The following is a 21,027-nucleotide window of genomic DNA, read 5'->3' on the forward strand; positions in this document are numbered from 1 at the left end:
GAGATGCATCGGGAGCTCATTTCCAATTCCTTTTGCAGTGTTGAAGACGAAACTGTGTCCTAGTTTCACACGATATCTGTGCACAACCAGGTTGTTAAGCAAGAGAGGCTGGATTATCTCCTCAACCATGGCTTTTGACAGGAAGAAAATATATTTTTAATGCTTTACCTTTTCTTTTGTTTCCCTTTAGATGCGACAAATTGTTTTGACACGGTTCTGCAGATGGTTGACGGCAACACCGGCAAAGGTTTTTTTAATTTACTTTGTTACATTTATTTCGTAAAGTTGTTTCCTGCAGGATCCTCTGATGGTTGAATGACGGATTCAATTACAGCCATAACTCTGTCAAGTCAGGTTCAGCAGCAGCATCAACAGCATGTGTTTTCCACCGTCTATTTTCCTCCATTTATTCAAGGTCAGATCAAGAGGGACCAGACTCCACTCTACACAGAATGCTCCTCCATCTTTTGTTTGGCGTTTCCAAGACAACTCTGCTTTTCTAGCGTTACTGATGAAAAGTCCACAAGCAAATTTCTCTTGAAGGTCTACAGGATGTCGAAGCTTCTCATGCAAGATACTGTCTCTGAAATCAACAATCTGAACAAAAATCTACTTTTTTTCTTCTTGAATACAGCATATGGACGTGTGCATTGAGATTTTTACCTTTTGGCTCAGCTCTTCTGCGGACTTCCATTATTCCCTTAATCCTGAACAAGAACTCCAAAGGGCATTCATTTTATAGAAAAACTAGGGCTCGGTCTCGATGGAAAATCTCGATCCTATACTTGTACCAATAACGATACATTGACTTTGATATCCGTTCCTTAACGATTTTATAAGATCAATTGTAGCAAAAACATAATAAAAAGTTTAATTCTTCACCTTTTGTACATTACTATTCCAAGCTTTTTTCTTACAAAAAAAAAGAAAATTGATAATTTCCATTGCAAAAGAACATTTGCTAACAAGTGACCAATTGATCTTAAGTCCATTGCCTTTGTCACTTATTAGTTTTTCTTCAGAAAAATCAACACATTATCAAGTATTGATCACAAGTAGGTACCGAAAGTTGGCACTAAAGGATGAAGCATGTTTCCATACTTAGTAATACCGAACCATTTCGGTCGGTGCCACAAAAGAACCAAAGTTCGAGACACAGCCCTTATGAAAAAAAACAACATGTTCAGGTCCTGCCTTTAATCCATACCATCCTTTCCACAATATCAATTGTTAACCTGCTAACTAGGCTAAGATTTATACCATTCAGTTTTCAATTCTGTGTTTTCCGCAGGGGGAAGTTATGAATGAGCCGCTTTAACTATCAGAAATTGAAAATAAACCATATAAAATTGTGTGGGAGTTATGTCACCTATAGGACCAATGTCATTAGAACAATGTTTCAAATGTTGGAGTCCTCCTCTCCAAAAGTCCCTCATCATGACCATATTTTCAAGTTATAACTTTATAAAGTTCTCCCCCGTCTGAAATCTCAACAAACAAGAGGTTACGAGAGCAGTATGCATTATGACGTAATAATGTCTTCACTCCTCCTCAAGCCAGCTGTAGTCACGGCCCGCTTTGTTTATACAACGGGTTCCTTGGAGTTGGAGAATTATGGGATTGATGACACACGGTGATAAACCTCGATGTTTGGCCAATCAGAGTGGGCGTGGTTATGGTAAACACGGTATGATCCCAAGAAAAAATGTAAATGAAAGAGTTTTGTATCAACAATCACATACTGATGATACAAAAGAGTCCAAGATCTATTTAAGACACACTTAAATCAACACATTAGTTGATCTTTAAGAACCATAGTAACAATTTTTGCCTATTTTAGGACATTTTGATGAATTTTGTGAGTCTAGAATAATAAAAAAGACCGACAAAATACACTTGTTACTATGGTAATTCAACTAATAGTATGTCCTTGTATTTTCTTTTTTTTTTTAATTAAAGAATGAGAAAAATACAACATTTAATTCAGTGAAAGAAAGAAGGCTAATTTATTCCCAGTATAAAAATAAAACCGTCAGCCGTGAGAAGCTGTGAATAAGCCTTTAATTATCTTTCTTTTTTTTCCATGAGGTAAAATATGTTGTTTATGTATCAACAACAAAACAGTTCTTCAGCAGTTCATAAGAACACAAGCCCTCACAAACACGGAGGTGAGCGCTGAGAAGTGCTCTTAAGGCGTCCAGGGACGCCAGATGCACTTCCATCCGGCTCTTTCAATCACTCCGGCGAAAGCTCCACCGGCTTTTTGTTCCACGCCAATCCAAGTCGGTGAATGGCACAGAAGTGCATCAGACGGCATCTACGCATCACATATTCACTGAAGAACCATCCGGTGAAAGCAGGTCACGGAGGCCGCCGAGAGCCCGTCGCCCTTTTCTCAGCGCCGTCCTAATCGCATCAGAATGAAACCATCCATTTTGATTAGAGAACACCGGGCCAATTAAACACTGCCATGTTGTTATTCCCCTCTCATTAGCCCGGCGTATGAATCCGCCTTCATCCTCTTTCCTCGGCTCCACGTAAACACAAACCACTATTAAACAAGCTCAAAGTCGTCCGTCGGGAGCCGCGTTTTTATAAATTCATTCATCACGGCTGCACCAAGTTCAGTGGCTCCTCCATTATTAATCATAATCAAACCTAACCCAACTATCTCCTCGCAACTTTCACGAGGTTCGACGCCGTTATACCACGAGAGAAACGGTAATAATCTTTCGCATAACAGGAGTTGGAACGATTGAATTCAACATTTAAACTTCCATAATGTGGACAGAAGAGGATTTCATTCACTCCGAGTGTTTAATCATCCCTGGATGTAGGACATACATAACTTCTGGTTATGAGTGTGGTGGAGGTAGATGTAGATGAGATAGTTTCCTGTGAAGCTAATTTACTGCATCAGCTGCTCCTGTGTCGGTGTTTCATTTTAATTGGGGTAAAGAAGAGAGTGCAGGCAGGGTGGAATATTAAATGTCTGATTTTAAATGAAAGTCATACCATCTCTCTCTCTCTCTCTGGGTTATACATGCGTTTTTTTTTTTTTTTTTTAATATAACTGTCATTTCTGCTTAAAGTTCAACTAATGTGTTGATTTAAGTGCGTCTTAAATAGATGTTGGACTCTATTGTATCATCAGTATGTGTCTGTTTGTACAAAACTCTCTTTTCATTGATATATTTACAGTAGAAAATGTGCTTAAGCCCCACAGTACTGAAAAAACTTTGTTTTCTGAAGATTAAATCTTGTTTACAATAACCTTGCATTATGCTATGATTGGTAACGCATCGAGGATTGTCACCGTGCGTCATCAATCCAGGAAGTCCCACATCCAAGGGACTCGTTGTATAAACAAAGCTGGGCTTGATTACAGCTGGCTGGAGGAGGAGTGAAGCCATTATTATGTCGTAATGGACTCCGCTCTAGTAACCTCTCATTCGCCGAGATTGCAGACAGGGGGAGAACTTTATAAAGTAATAACTTCAAAACATGAGGGACTTTGGAGAGGCTGTGTCTTACACTGACTAAAACCCTCGACAATACGAGAGTTAAAAAGATGAATAAATCTGCAGTGTTACTGCAATGCTCTAAAATCTCTGTTGCCACAACATGTGCACTTGATAACATATAGTCAAGAATTTGGGGATATGATGTGTATCTATGAATTACGATACAGGGATAACAATACGATGTATTGCAATATTGTCAGAACAAGGATATATTTGTAGTATTGTCGAGTGGTGCTGCAGAATTTACAGACCACATGACTTTAACTGCTTTAATTTGTTTTGAAACCAAACTATGTCCAAACATCAACTTCAAATGCTGCTGGAGTCCACTGTATCCTCTCGTACTCCTAGTCATCGCCAGGATATTGCAGGATTTAATTGTTATTTTAGCTGGGGAGGACGTACTGACTGCTGCCATCTGTGACCAGTCGATTAATTTCAATACAAAATTTAACAAATGGCATGAATATTTGCCTGTTAATTGTAAATATAAGAATATTAAATTATTTGGATTTTATACAAACTTCATTTAACTGTAAACCATAAAAGAACTATGTAAAAATATAAATATGTATTATCGATAAGGTGCTGTTGAACATTGATAAAGTATCGCGTTTTTTTTTTACTGGTTGAGCACGCAGCAGTGAGTTTGCGCGAAAAAAATTTTTTTGAGTGTACAACAACCAAGACGCGCTCGCTCAAACCGGTGGCAGTAATCGCACTCCATACATTTCTAACATGATGATGTAACTCTGCAGAAGAGTGTTCAAACTTCAAATAAAGTGTTTATTTAGGTATTAATCAGTTACCACCTCTAATAAACACAAGAAACACTTATTTGAAGTTCTTTTAAAATGTTATGGTAAAAGTGAAATCTTGTCTGAAAGTGATGTTTTCAGACAGAGTAGCACGTTTTCTAACATGTTGCTGTAACTCTGCAGAACAGTGTTCAAACTTCAAATAAAGTTTTTATTTAGCAATAAACATCAATCACCACCTCTAATAAACATAAGAAAAAAAATGTAATAAAGAGATTTAAAAAAAATGATAAGAATAAAAAAGTAGAGATCTAAACATTAATCATTACTGGTCAAAATTGTTACAGAAAACATGGGGGAAAAGGTCAACATTTTACACATCAAAATATCAGATACTTATATTGATAATATATAAAATATATATATATATATATATATATAAAATATCGTCGAAAAACCTTTAATTTCTACATCGAACTATACCTTCAGAAGCTCAGTGAAAACCTCTCACACTAAAGTGTCACCGAAGATAGAACGTCGACTTAAACCAAGAGTGGCCAAATGACAACATCACAGCCGATTCCACGTTCAATCTATTATGTCATTTTCAGGGCATTAGAGGGTTTGGGACGAACTTTAAAGACTTAATTTACGTTTAGCGATTTTTCACACACGAGGACGACGCTCTCGCCAATTTCATCAGGAGGCCACTGGCAGCGAGCAGCGGCTGTCAGATGATTTAGCTTACCTGACCGAGCGCTGCAGAATATAAAAGATGGTCCATGTGCAAACTACCTCAATTTTTTGCTGCAGACATTGTACCCTCCATCACTGCCTCAGCACATTAAACACTTTCAATACTGCTGACGTACACTTCAGCTGTTTATTTCTCACCGTTTTAGTAATCACACTTGATCTTTCATTTAAAGTGTCCTCATTGACGCTGACATTCCGTGATGGCTTCATATGGAAGTCTTATTTTATGTTGGAATCATTTACAGATGTCTAGAGTCTGCACTGACCTTGATAAAAACAAATATTATTTAAATTCTCGTATGAAAAAATTAACTTTAAAGTCGACTGTATCCTCTTGTCCTCAGTGATTGCCAGGATCTTGCAGGATTTATTTGTTTCTTTAGAAGCGGAAGATGTAACGACTGCTGCATTCTAGCGGCCGGAAGTTAAATTGCAACACAAAAATGAACAAAAAGCTTTTTTATGTTAATTCTAAACATAAGAATAGTAAATTATTTTAACTTTAAACTGCTGTAAACCTGTAAGAACCATGTTAAAAAGGTGAAGAAGGTGCAAAAAAGGTGTAAATAAATTATGCGAGGATGTGAAAGTTAAAAAAAATGTTGTCAGAAAAGTGTAACTGCATGCCTTGGTTTAAAAAAAACAGAAAATACTATTTTTGGTGAATCTTTGGTTTGGTTATTCCAAACAGTTATTCAGACTCGCTGGGGTTTATTCACATTCATTTTAATGGTAACAAAGGTCGACTGTATCCTCTCGTCCTCAGTCATCCCCGCAGGATATAATAGTTCCTTCGGCTGCACAGGACGTAATGACTTCCGCCATCTAGCGGCTGGCAGTTTAATTGCGACACAAAAATGAACAAACACTGTTCGGTTGAATCCATTAAAAAATAAATGTTGTTTTTAATCTGATTTCTCTTCACCTGATTTGACTCTCCTGGCTCGTGGAAGCAGGGAGACTTCAGCGATGTTCCGAAGCTACATCGTGAAAGACACACAACTCAAAGACTGTCTTATGTCTCCAGGCGATGGGCCACTGGATTTAAAAAATAAATAAAAAAAACGTTGTGTGGGACATGTGGAGCAGAAGAAAACAGGCCTGAGGACGCGTCAGTGTGAAGTTAGAAAAATAAAAAATAAAAGCTTGAAATGTTCACTTTTAAAACACTTCACACTTTTGCGTTTGGAAACTCCACTGACATCTAGACGTGTCGTCGTACAATGCTTTAGATAGTGAAGGGCAAAGTAGATATTTATATTTTAGAATCCACACAGAGAGGGGAAAGAAAGGTATATTACAAGTGTAACTTTACCTGACTGTTCTGGCCGATCCACTCCCAGACCTGCAGGAGACAGAGAGAAACGGCTTCAGTGCATTTTGTTGAGTGTGTGGAAAGTACAAGGCAGCAGAGTGATGCGGCCGAAGACGTGCCTCATCAAACAGCATACTGAACACCAGCACTGAATCAGCAGCTGCACTCCAGAGGGAAGTTGGAGCGGTCGCAGGAATGCCGACAACAAAGCGAGCGTTTGCAAGCAACGTCAAGTGTAACATCAACTAATGGGTCACTCTACGTCATTTCTCACTTGAAAAATAGCTTGTTATTAATTATCCTTTAAATACTTTTTACGTCATGTTTGTCACATAATTATTAAATCAATTAGTTAGTTTCACAGTTCAATAAAGTGTGTTTGAAGTAAAATCACAGCAGTCATAGTAATGACTAAGGACGAGAGGATACAGTCAATAGTGGACTAACTTATAGTGAATTCTAGTAGTTTTTAAAGTTAATGTTTGTCAAGAGTCATGTGGTCTGTAAATTCTGCAACACCAGAGTCAAGTACTCGACAATACTACAAATACTACAAATATATCAATCAAATAAGTGACTATATCTTGAACCAGTTGAAAACAAAATAGATAACCTTTTCAAGGTATCAACAAATATTTCAGTATTTGCTTCTCTGCGTGTTTTCATTTTGACCTCCTGAAATCTCTTTATAAAAGGGCTTCATTACATTCATTGTTTAATTTACTGAATATGAGTCTTATATTCTCTGGTTGAATAATACAGTTTAAAATACGACAAACTTGCCCCTGGGCCACACTTTAAAAAAACCTAGTTTATTGTTTAATTGAAAATAAAATAACAATTTTAGCTTATTTTAAGCCTTTCTTTCATCGTCTCTCTTACTTAATTTTATCACTGAAAGAAACAGTGTCTCTGTAACAGCCCAAACACAAGCGTCACATGGTGGTCTCTGATCGACAGATCACAGCTCTATAAAAGAGATCCGCAGGAATCTTTTGATGAAGTCCTGGTCATGTGTCGCCACAGTATTGAGATCAACGACTGTTTTAAAAAAAGTGGCGCAGCACAGAAGTGAAAAGCAGCTTGTTCCCTGAACCATTTCACAAAGGTCCAATAAAACATCCGGGCGGCTGCATGTGGGAGAAATTTATGATCCCTGGTTTGTGGTCCAGGCGGAGGAACAATGAGGTATTCACGGCGCCGCGGCTGAACCGTACACTTCTGTGGAGCCGGACGAGGTAACGACTGATGACTATTGACGGATATTAATGTGCAACACTGACGGATGTCTTCGACGTCCTACTTCCATGATCTCCGCGGATACATCTCTGCTCAGCAAAAAAAGGCTACGCTAGCGTTGCCATGGCAGCGGCTTGTCGGGCCGTGGGACGAGGCTGAGGTGAACCTCGGAGCCGGGTCAATACAACGCAGTGGTCGGATGAGATTCATTGACACACAAGCTGTCGTTCCACATCCAATGCCAATTACTGAAGCCATCGACCGCTGCGTACACAACACATCAATGAGGGGAAAAAAAAAAAAGAAAAAAAGAAATGATCAGGCAAGCAATCATTTTTTTAAACAAAACCTCCGCTCGTGTGTTTCCCCCCAACAGCTGGCAGAAGAGGTCAGAACCCGGGGAAAATCGGGCCGCAATGACATCGCCGGGGCTTCGCCAATGACTATAAATCCCACTAGGGGTAGATTAGTGGCTCATTTCTCTGGCCCCGCTCTGAACCTCCAGAAGACAGATGAGCAACTTCAGCACTTTATGCGCTCATTTTTACAGATCCCAGCTTCCGCTGGAACCCAGATGTCGGCTACACTCTCTGTAAATGTGTTTGGGCGGCGGGTTTGAAAATGAAGACGCCAACATTTTCGCTGAATTAGCAGCACCTTTGAGCGTGTTTTTAAAAATGTTGCATTCGGTAGTCGGTGCAATAAAATATAAATCTTAAATATTTCGTCAGTGTAAAGTAAAGATTTAGATGACCCCCGTTTTCCGACCTGTCTGCACTTATTTTGGTTACTTATTTTATTTAATTAAAAAAATATATTGCGTTTGAATACAACGTTAGACCGTTTGTATTGTTGTTATTTAATAGGTATTTTGTGTATAGTTGGAAAAAATGGTGAGTTGGTGTGTGTTTAAATCCCCAGCAGGACAAAAATAGGCCAAAAAAATGGTATCAACCTGTTGACTTGTAACATTTTTTTCGATCTGTACCAACCTCAAAATTGACGATTGGTTCACAACTAAATTTGTTTTATTTTTTCTTTGTATTTGTTCATTTTATTTATTCTTCTTTCCTTTTTTTCTCAAGTTTAATAACAGCATCCAAACACTGCCCTGTACTTTTCATCCCCCTTACAAAAAGTTACTTTCCCCAGTGACTAGTTACTTTAAAAGTAACAAGCTACCTTTAAAAGAAGTAACTAGAAACTGTAACCAAGTTACCATTTTTTAAAGTAACTTGCTCAACATTAGCGATTATGTGAAATGGCAGTAAAAAAGCAAATGTAAACCCTTGTGTCGTCTCTGGGTCAAGGTGACCCAGTGGCCTGAAGACAAATGAGAACGCACAAGAGTTAAAGACAATCGTAAATAAAGCTTTAGATAGGATTTTAAAGAGCTTTCTGACACAAACCAAATGCTTCATCCTCAAAAAAGCTCTATGACCGTCTCAAATGTAAGGAATATTTGCAGTACCTTAAAACAGAGGGAGGGGGAGAGTGATTGACAACATCACAATGGTTTGGTTTGAGTTGAGTTGTTTGAGTTCAGTCGTCCTGTCACTCACATATGAAACTCAAAGATATATAAAAAATAAAGTCACTTCCTGAGGCGATGACTCGTTTCCCCAATTACAGAGAGCAATTCCGCACGATCCCTGCTGAGAACCATGGCCTCAGGCCTGACCCTTAACACTTCGTTCGTAGAAAAGTCTTGATCAGTAAAAAACTGCACTGAGATCTCAAATCCCTAATAGTTCCTGCTGCCAATCTCTATGTTTATCTTTAAGTAATACGAACTTTAATTTATAATATTTAACACTCTCCCATTTGGAGTAAAAAAACGTTATTAATCTCCCTTTTTTCTTTCATATTATTAAATACAATGCTTTTTATTTGCTACATTAGTGTTCTTTTCCCAAAACGAAAAAAGGAGAAAAAATACTTTTTTTCTCATTAAAAAGAAAAACTTATATCACGTCTGAAAAAGAATAATGAATATTCTTTAAAAAAAAAATTAAAACACATTAAATGTATTTAGGATAATATCTATAAATGCAAATTGTTAATATAACTTTAATTCAAAACTTATTATTTTCTGCTTTGTAATCAATTTTCTCTGGTACAAGATTTCATGAACAAACCTAACAGTGACTTTAAAAAAAAACAACAACTCATAATTAATAATACAATAAAAGCACAAAATTTGTCTTGGAGATTGATGTCGTTATTCTGAAGAACTCTTATGACAATATTAACATTTTTTCTTAATCCTTTTATAAGGTACAAAACCTTTAAAAAAATGTTGAGAGTTCTTCATTTTTCTAGACTAATGTATTATTTTATTGTGAAATATATCACACATTCAACAGGTAAGTAAGTTATTTAGTAAGTAATTTGTATTTATATAGGGCTTTTCCAGACCAGGGTCACAAAGCGCTTAAACAATCAAAACAATACTCATTCAAATATATACTTTAAAGGTCAAGATAAACACAGGAGTTCCAGAAAAATCAAGGAAAAGCCTGAACAAATAAAAATGTAATAAAGTAAAGGTAATGCTATAGAAACTGTGTATAAAATGAGGCAAAACTCACTTTCCACCACGATTCTTGGTGACATTAGACATCGCTGCAGATCACATCCCCAGGAAGTAGATTTCACCACATGATGACAGATAAGTGCAAGAATTACAGTTGAACGATATATCTCACAACTGCAGCTTCTCCGGATCTACTTTTTTGTATAAATTCTAAATAATGTATGAGATACTAAACCCCGGCAGACTTGTCTTTCACAGGGAATCTCAAGAAGAAATGAGATTTGCTCTTTTTCCCCCCAACTCGTGGCTCACTCAATTAAAACTCCTCTAAGTCGACCTAGAGTCGCCGTCATGTCAGTTGGAAAAGCTTTGTCATCCGGGGAAGATACGCCCTCTCTGATCCCTGGAATCTGATACGGTATCTGTCGTGGACAGGCAGCTTCCTGCTGTGAGGACGGAAGTGGACGGAGGTAACACCCGTGGCCGGACAAAAGTGCTGAGTTACCGTTTGCATGTTGCAACTGGACACAAACAATGCCCAGCTAGTTAACTGGTGCACACTTTTGTTATTTGTGTGAAATAACGTCACTATGCACGTCCTTAGAAGTGAAACAATAATGTATCTTATCAAGGTGAAGCTTCAATGATCAACACGTCTATCTTATCATCAATTTAAATGTGTCAACTTGAGGCCCGGGTGCCAAAGATGGCTCAACAGGTAAATAAATGTGGCCCAAAACAGCTTAAAATTAATTTTACGATAAGCAATGCTGTCAGGTTCAACAGATGTTCTTATGAATATCAACCTAAAAAAAAAAGGGGGAACCAAAAACATGTGAATTAAATATTAATTCATATTTTTTTCTATTTACTTTCAATCTATTTTGATAGAAACAACATACAAAAGAAGGAAAGAAAGGCATGATTAAAGCGTTTAACAGGAAATGAAGTGAAAAAATGGTTTTATAGAATTCAATAGCATAGTGTTACTAATAAGGGATATTCATATTTTTGAAAGAACCACATATGGCCCAGGGCTGCTGGGTATTTGAAATACAAAGTGACAGCTGAAAAAAAAAATCCTAAAGGTAAATACTGTATATATATTGTTCAGCTGATGACATAGACTGCATTTCTAATCATTGAAATTAGACAGTTTTATCTTATAAGATGTTGTTTTACGGTACACGACTAACTGGACTCTACTGACATACCCTGGTACTGTTAGCGATCTGCAAACATATTTGAGCGACTCATTTAGCAACAATCAATGAGCAACTGAAGCATGTCACGCTGGTCACGCCACTGACATTCAACACTTCATATGTGAACTCTGCCTTGTATAGGACTGCAAGGAAGTCTGAAGTTAGATGCCAGACTGATGGTGATATATGGAGAATAAGAAGGCATAGACAAGGTCAAGATTTATAAATTTAAACTGAAATTCCTGTCCAGCCTCCAATTGGAATCAAATAATCAAACTCAGAATCCAAAAAATATATTCTATCTAATTCTAAATCTATTCTAATTTCCATACATCCGGGATAATGACAAATACAATTTTTTGTTTTATCATATATCACAAATATCAGTACCCAGCTAATAACAAATCAACAAACCAGCCAAAGATAATAACAAAACAACAAACCAGTCACAACTAATAACAAAACAACAAACCAGTCACAGCTAATAACAAAACAACAAACCAGTCACAACTAATAACAAATCAACAAACCAGTCACAGCTAATAACAAAACAACAAACCAGTCACAACTAATAACAAATCAACAAACCAGCCACAACTAATAACAAAACAACAAACCAGTCACAGCTAATAACAAAACAACAAACCAGTCACAACTAATAACAAATCAACAAACCAGTCACAGCTAATAACAAAACAACAAACCAGTCACAACTAATAACAAAACAACAAACCAGTCACAACTAATAACAAAACAACAAACCAGTCACAGCTAATAACAAAACAACAAACCAGTCACAACTAATAACAAATCAACAAACCAGCCAAAGATAATAACAAAACAACAAACCAGTCACAACTAATAACAAAACAACAAACTAGCAACAGATAATAACTAAACAACAAACTAGCAACAGATAATAACAAAACAACAAACCAGCCACAGTTAATAACAAAACAACAAACTAGCCACAGATAATAACAAAACAACAAACCAGCCACAGTTAATAACAAAACAACAAACTAGCCATAGATAATAACAAAACAACCAACATGAATGATGAACGGAAGCTTAACGGTCATGACGGCCAACAGAGTGTGTTCCCCTTGTATCAGTAGCAAGATAAATTAAGTAATGTCAATAAAATCTCTCACATTCACTACAACCAGCTGCTCTTACTTTGAGAGTCTGAAGAAAGGGGGAACACTTAATGCAACCGTTGACCAAGAAAGTTTAAGAAAGAAATATACAACATTTTGTACCTCAACTGGGGATACTGAAAGGGTCTACAAGGGATTTCAGACACTGAAATACCTGAAATACTTTCACAGCAAACCTTGATGGATGTGGATTTAGACGTGGGAGTGTTCCAGGGAGCTCCTCTTGAGAGATATTGGAGTATTTTTCTCAGTACAGAGCCTTAATGGAGCACATGAATCAAGCGGCCTCCTCTGTTCGACACAAGCGTACAGTGATCTCAACGCTTGAAAATGAATCATTCACTAATTGCAGACAGAAATGTGTCCGGCTTAGCAGATCTAATGAGTGGGTCCGGTCTCTTGGACAAGTTTGTCTCAGACACCGTGGAATTATGAGGCTACCAGGAGTCGTTTCATGATGTTAAAATACACCATCTCCGGGCTTGTTGTTCAGCTGTGATCACCGTGTTTATAATTATAATGAAAACATTCCTCACGGAACTATGAAGTTAATCGAGAAACCCATTATTATTCCACGTTGTGTCTCTATTGTCAAGAGATCTTGTCAACACCGGGACACGAGCGAGGTGGTTATTTATGCAGCAGTGAAGCTTTTAGGCAGCAAACATGGACATGTTGAAGAATGTGCAAAGATAATGTGCTAATGGAGCTCGTGATGGATTTCGAGCCGGACGATGTGGACCAGCGTCTCCGTTGAGTAACTCAAGAAGTAAATATTCATAAAGATTTTCTACCGCACACGACCTAGAGTCTCGCCAGGCTTTTTTCTCAACCATTATTAAAGTGATAATTTAGCCAAAATTCAAAGTTCACCCTCATGTTGGCCAAGAGTTGGGATTTTTTTCAGATTAATATGTTCCTTTTCTATAGTTCTAGGCAGAAACTGAAGTGTATTTTAATAAGCGACTGATGCTAGGTTGTCTTTAGTTTTCGTCCAAAAAGACGCACTTAAAAACATCTAACGATTGCGTTATTTGGGAAACGAACGTCCAACTTTTATCGAAGCCTCGATATGAGGAATTGTTTAGAAAAAGTCTATATTTTAAGCTTGTTTTTAGCGCTAGGCCATCAGGCTACACTGACGGGAAGTAGTTCGGGTTAATATCGCAAGTGCTTCCAGTCTACCGTCTACGCGCAGTATTTACTCAGAGTACTCCCTGTCAGTGTAGGATGTTGGCCTAGCAGCTAGCTTACCAGTGTTCACTGTAAAACAAGCTTAAAATACGGACTTGTTTAAGTTTTTCCGGCAATTCCTTATGTCGAGGCTTCAATAGATGGACGTTACAGACAAGCAGTATGCAGTATTTTAATGTTTTTAAGTTTGTCTTTTTGGACGAAGATAACAGAGCTCCAGTCGCTACATTCAAATAAACAAACATTTTTGTCTATAACTCTGAAAAGGAACAGTTTACTCCCAAACCTTAGTCAACACGAGTGTTGAATTTGTGGTGTACTATCGCTTTAAGTATGCCTCTCACTGGAACATTGCTGGTGACCTCGAATATCTGTGCGCGACCTTCTGACCGGAGGACGGCCGGAAGCAGATACTGTTCTTCAGTGGAGACTTGACGTCAACTCTAGGATAGACTTTTCTCTTATTCTGCCCTGCGGTGGATGAGAGACAGATGACACGAGGATACCAGACTTGAGCTGCATTCCAAAACATATTGCCCAGGATTGGGAAGCTCAAACAAGGTCAGATTTTATTTAAAAAAAACATTTTAAAAAAAGCAAAACACCTACCAGTGCCAATAGTTCAGCTTCTGGTTCCTTAACACAAGGTTGGGCTTATAATACACTAGAAGAATTCATTGGTACAGAGTAGACACTTTTTTGTCCTCTGGCCGCTTCAGAGCCAAGCTGGCCATACTATCGTTTAATACACACTCTCTCTAAAGATTGTTCCAAAAAAGCCCTCCACAGGTACCGTCCTTCAAATTCTCTTCGATGTAGCTGCTGCATCAGCTGGTTTTTTGCAGATTGGTTGAACTGTGGGGCAAGAATGAATCCAACACCACACTCCAGAAGCTAAAGAGGTCTTCGTTCAGCTTAGGCTGATAATAGGTAAGAAAAACCCAATTACATATTTACCACAAACATGGGATCATAGGTCAGTGATCACTGAAACTCTCACAGTAACTTAAAACAAGAATATTTCATTAGTAAAGCTAATGACTTGACCATGAATATCTCTATGCAATAGAATAAATAAACCTTTTGTTTGGTACCTTAAACCAAGTGTTCAGGCAGAACCAACCTCTCAGAACATTCACTATAAAGCAATAAATATCTAAACAATATATCAATACAACGTAAAAACAGACAAGGCAACTTCCCGCCTCGACACAAGGATCAATGTTCATCTGTTTCAGCGCTAAAAGCAGAAGAATAAATGTTTTTATCCTCCCGAGTCCATGTTCGTGAGTGTAAACAATTGTATGCGTGAGCATGTGTGTAACACACTGACAACACCAGATACATGTATATTCTTTTTCATCTCATCTCCTTACTTTGTACGAGAAAAAAGGAAAAGAAAATATATCTGTAGCTGTTGGTCGAAATAAAAACTAAAAATATGTTTTGCGTTTTTCTGGATCCTGTTTGTCCAAGATAAAGTGTGATTCCTTCAGATATAATGGGCATTAAAGCACCACTATTGCATATATACACTGTACTAATTTGTTCACTTACATTTCACTTTCGATTAAATTCTTGTTTAAAAGTTAGTTTAAATATTAAGGAAGTGGTTTTCTTGACTGACAAATGACCCTTTAATATACTCAAAGTGGCGTGGCCATCGATTGAACAAAGTCTGGCATAGATGAAAAGATTGCATTTCCATGATGTTAGCGATCGATGACACTACGTCCATATTTTATTCAGACGAGACACAGCTTATGGACAAGATAGACTTTTGGCAGTTTCCAGATAATAAACTAGAAACTGGCCAAACAAGAGTGCTATCTTGTTATCATCAATGTTACACTTTTTAGACACTAGAGGGAACCTTCTAAACTTGCGTATTGTTGCTTTAATAACAAATCTCAAACGTATTAATGCTTGCAGATGCAACACGTTTCCCTCATCATCATCTGGCAAAACTTTTTCCGGGTTATTGATCAACTAATCAGAGGTTTACATTATAGACATTAGCATCCTACTACAGGTGGCAGTTTTAAAGGAGCACCACCTTTGATTAAAAGTGAAAACAAGCGGGGACCAAACACTATCCCTAGACCTCTAACCAACCATTCAGAATAAAAGGTCCTTCTCCCTGTAAACGTATCGAGGACTGGAAGTGAAGTCAACAGGTGTAAGAAACCAACACCGGTGAGAAGCTCTTGATATTGTTTACACCTTCAGTAAAGTCATGGGCAGCAGCTTTTAGGTCCATCTTGGTGCCACGACCCATCATCGATACAATCAAAACCTCCTCGTTTTCTCCGTCAGGGAAAAGAGGTCGGTGGAATCTGGCTTCCTTCCAGTATGCTGCAGACCGGTCAGGTAGGAAAAGGGGTCATAGGAGGCAATTACGCATGAGGGGGGAAACCTGCTGAAGGTTTTTGAGTGCAACTGTCTTTGTCCATTGCTGGAGATTTATCGGCGAGTCGGAATGCAAATCATCCCGGCGCAGACATTAATCTAGCAGGGGTATTTCATTAGCAGGGGTTTCTGCAGAGAGAGCCTTCATGCGCTCGTAAATTTTCGCCGGCGCACTGATTGTTCAGCAGATCGCCGGGCGAATGAGCGCATGGCGGGCGAGGAGCAGCCTTTCTCCACGGCGCCATCATTTCCTGCCGCGGGCTCCCAAAACACGGACAGGCCGTTATCCCGACCGCGGGTGATCCATTAATGAGTTTACAGTCAAGTTGACAGTTCTGCAGAACACTGGCGCTGAATGAAATGAAGTCGGCGAGATCATGAAATCATCGTCAGTGTTATTCTTCTTCGCGAGTAAAAGAGATGTATCCCGTTCAGATATCAACCGTCGTCGTCATGAAACCCCCTCGTCGTCTAATAATCACACGGTCCCTGAGCTTAGTCCTGGATCAAGTCCCGAGACCGGCATCTGGCAGAGAAACAAACGGCCGAAAGCTTTGCCGCTTGTTCATCAACACTGCAACGTTTATATCCGAGTGTCAACAGGGATCATGACGTCGTTCTCCATCGTGTCAATGTTTGCACAATACTTGCGATTCTTTATTCACAACACTCCAACCCGACTACTAGGGGGTGGGGGGTAAGAGGAGAGGCAGTGATGGATGAGTCATTTTGAGATGGAGATATGAGAAAAATATAGAGGTTGATGATGGCAGTAAAGGAGGACATGAAGAGGAAAGGTGTGGTTAAGGGGATCGCTCAAGCCTGGACTTGCAGGGGTAACCCTCAAGAAAAGCCGCCTTGTTTCCTCTTCCTCCTAAACCGAATATGTCAACGTCTCCTGTGTGGTTCACTGCCTGGTCGAAGGTTTAAAGCGAGGTGAAGTCAAGGTTTACATGACGGCTTTACCTGCCATGATGGGGATCACTATGACGTTTTCATCTAGCATTTTGCTGGACAACACACACTTCCTGTTAAATTATAGAATATTTACAATTTCACACATGTTCTACTCACTCAGGTTAACTAAAAGTTGGCATTATTTTCAGAGTAATCTGTTCCTTTTCAGAGTTATAAACAAAAATATACGTTTATTTTAATGAAACGACTGGAGCTCAGTTCGTCTTCATCTTCGTCCAAAAAAAACTAAATTTAAGTCATCCATGTACCTCCATACTGCTCGTCTGTTCAGGACGAAATTACACAAGTTTATATTTAGGATTGTATCGTCGACACTAGGAGCTCTCGTCATATTTACATAGTGTTTGCTGTTCATGTGTGCCGTTTAGCTTCCACTACAAACAAGCTTAAAATGTAGACTTGACCAACAAATGATCATGTCGAGGCTTCAATACAAGATGGATGTTACAGACGAGTCGTATGGAGGTATGTTTTTAAATTTGTATTTTTGGACGAAGATGACGACAAACGAGCATCAGTCACGTTAAAATGGACATACATATTTGTGTATTACTCTAAAAAGGAACAGATTACTCTGAAAATAATCCCAATATTTAGTCGACATGAGGGAGAGTAGAAAATAAAATAAACCTGTGAACTACACTAACTAGTGAGACTGTTGGGATCTTCTGTCCTTGTATTGTTTATCATCTGTTGTGAACGTCAATTCAATTATGCTAGCAATACGAATAAAACATCAGTAATAACAGCTTCTTCCAAAATTGTTTATTCTTATTTGAAGCACTAAAATGAGGACTTGAGTCTTCCAGTCGTGAAATGAAAATAACAACTCTAAAATAATAAACTTGCTGTTTTGGCACTGATGATGATGATGGTGGTGTTGGATTGATGGTGTTGGATTGCCAAGTCTGGAAGTCTTTTCGTGAAGCAATTTTTATCGAGCATGCAGGCAGCTTCTGGTAACAGTATGTTTATATGTGGCCAGTGATAAAAGCACAGGTTCCAACGGACCAATCCCTCATTCATTGAGTTGACACAGCATGCGGCAAAGATAACTAATGTTAAGTCAATGAAGAGGCACCATTGCAGGGTCGCAGCTTCGATGCGCTACAACGACATCTGCGATTCCTTCCAGGAAACAGGTGCAGGGTCCCCTCCATATTTTATGTGTTTACGCAAACACACCAACTCTCTGAGAGGTTGTTCACTTCACACGGTTGATTGAAAGAATCAAAGGACAACATTTATATTTCAGTTAAATACTTTTAATTAAGAATACAATGTTACATTTTGATGCAACAATTGTTTTAACTAATTAATCATTGCTGCAATTTAAACAGGCTTGTTACTTTTTAATTTTAGTTAAGTTAACTTTTGTTAATTTTTTGTTTTTACACAACACTATTTACATTCATGACGATAAATAGATAGAGTTATTATATATATAGTTATTACCCTCTTAACATAAATTAACAATAGGTACATGGAGGAAAGAGACTGGAAGAAACCTGACGATGGGAGTTATGGCTTTCAAGAGCGCAGAATATTTTAAAACTAAACGCAAATCTGTACAACCGAACGCTAACCACTTCAATTAACCAAATAACACACGGATAACATATGGACTTTCTATAAATGGCTAAGTACGTAGAGGAGCCGTCGGTCAAGCAAAACATAAATTAAAACCTTTTATTAAAGTGATAAGTAAAGTTAGTATTGTGGGTTTGATTAATTCACATTGTCTGCATTTCCTTTTTTAATTTTTTTTATTTATTTAAAACCGAATTTTGTATTGCTTTTTTATTTTATTTTATTTTAAGGATCGTTGTATTTTTTATACAGTGTGTTTCAGTATTATTGCTATCATTTAATAGTAATATGTCAATGTGATTAATAATAAAAATAAATAGTGAATTCTGCGTGAGTTAAGGTCGCTATGGGTAATAATCCGCATCAACCTGGTTAATACTCTTAGAGAATTAACAACGGTATGCGCCACGAAAATAAAGATTGTTGCACACCTAATTTATTGTATTTGTACTTGTTTATTTAATGTATTATTCTTACCTTTTCCTGACTTGTTTAATCACAGCATCAAACATTACACTTGCCTGAACACTCTCTTACCTCTCTAAAGTAACTATTTACTTTAACTAGTTAAAGTTATGTAACTGAGTTACTCTTGAAAGGAGTAACCATTACTAAGTTAATAGTAGTTTTTTAAAGACAACAGTAGAATACGGTATGCGAGAACTCTTGAGTTAAAGTTAAAACGGTCCTATTGTTAATCTTTGCATGCATCCAAAAATGTTAGCATTAAGTTAAAACAACCGAACTTCTGTACGATGCGTTTTACATGCGTCTCCGTGAGCATAGACTTGTTAGCAACTGCTAATGCTAGCCTCGTAGTTGTGTTGTCCTGTTTTTTTTAACCACCTTTGCAAGAATAAAGCTCCATTTCCGACATTGTCTAAACAATACATTTCAAATTTACCGATTTTGGCAACGGTTTGGGATGGTTACCTTGATTTTATTTTTTGACTTGAAATGTTGATATTAAAGCATAGAAGTCTTGAGAGGAATATTTAATTGAACACAAACTAGTTATAGTCTTATATAAATTAAATAAAAAGAATCGCACAATTGTGTGAGGAATTCGCACATTTACGTCTCATCCGAGATTTATAATTCGACGGTGTCAAAACCAATAACGTTATTTGCACGAGGCTGACTTTTCGTACCTGGGAACTACCCGTGAATGTCAAACACCGGCTGGCAGACAAATCTACCGGCGCAAAGATTAGAAAGAAAAGTACTTTTCGACACAGTTGCCGTCTGAAACCTCGGAGGAAAAGTTCAGATCACTGTGGATACTGCCTGATGAAACCGCCACCCTCCGCTGCACTCGGCTTTTAGCGGTTTATCAGCGGCAGCCTCTCTAGTTACATTCCCTGAGCCATTTCTTTTAAACTTCGGATCAGTCGGGTCGGTCAAGTGCCCGCCCGGGGGTCAAAATTGAAGCCGGTTTGGGCTTAACTAGACATGAAATATCCCTTTATTCCCCCCCCCGAAATAAAGCTACCTCACAATCTTGGGTTTCATGTTTGTATCCTAAAAAGATCTCACGGGAGTTGAGAAACTGTAGAAGGCGGCTAAAAACAAACCCGGAGAAATGACGCGTCAGCAGAAACCTATTAGGACTAAAGGGCTGACATGGCACCCAACCCGGAGAGCCTTGAACAAGAGGAACTTGATCGAGTGTTTTCTAATGTTTGCCCAGTTGCATGGCCTGCCGCCGTTTACAAGCGGTGATAAAAAACAGTGATATTAGAGGGATTGAATTGGAAAAACACTTAATTTTTTCTGCTTGTTGCAAGAATTAGCGTATCAAGCTAGCGTCGCTTTTGCTATAGTTGGAGTGAATTGTTAGCATCCCCATGACGAGGCCAAACTACTCAGATTCCGTTCTAACCGCAGACAAAGCTTTCACTTCTGGCAACAATCAGACCGTGTTCCGAATTGTTGTCTCGCAAAAAGTCATGTCTGGAACTTTTCACGGGTCCGTTGCCATGACGGCGAAGATGCACCCTGCCCCCGGTTCGCTTCCTCTATTGGGCTGTCAGTTTGTGTCGCTAAACAAACAAACTTCACAACCATAAAGTCAAATTTGTCAAGATAGCATCTAATAGAAATTAAGGACTTTTAATAAATATATATCACAAAGTCGTCTTCAAAGTCATACTTTTATGGCTTGAAAATTCACTTGCATTTTGATTCACCCCACGATATTGTAATAGCTTTGGCATTTGACTGCTTTTTAAGCCAGAAGAGATAATAATGGTCACATTATTTAACAAAAAAAGCGAGGAGGATTAAAAAAAAGGAACCATTTATGAATTTGGTGTAGAAAATGTTGTCTCCTATTGATGATCCATTCTCTCTAGATAGAAGTT

The 21,027-nt window shown here is 38.1% G+C and overlaps 1 protein-coding gene across 1 annotated transcript in view; it reads right to left on the bottom strand.

Annotated features, from left to right (window-relative positions):
- The window catches only part of iqsec1a (IQ motif and Sec7 domain ArfGEF 1a), a 93,134-nt gene that overhangs the window by 65,658 nt on the left and 6,449 nt on the right, over nt 1-21,027 (bottom strand). Inside the window, exon 2 of the mRNA XM_087782420.1 lies at nt 6,354-6,383. Within this exon, the coding sequence (XP_087638546.1) occupies nt 6,354-6,383 (30 nt within the window). The remainder of the gene's footprint in view (nt 1-6,353; nt 6,384-21,027) is intronic.

This window comes from Callionymus lyra, chromosome 19 (assembly GCF_982586985.1).
Source record: "Callionymus lyra chromosome 19, fCalLyr1.hap1.1, whole genome shotgun sequence".
NCBI lineage: Eukaryota > Metazoa > Chordata > Actinopteri > Syngnathiformes > Callionymidae > Callionymus > Callionymus lyra.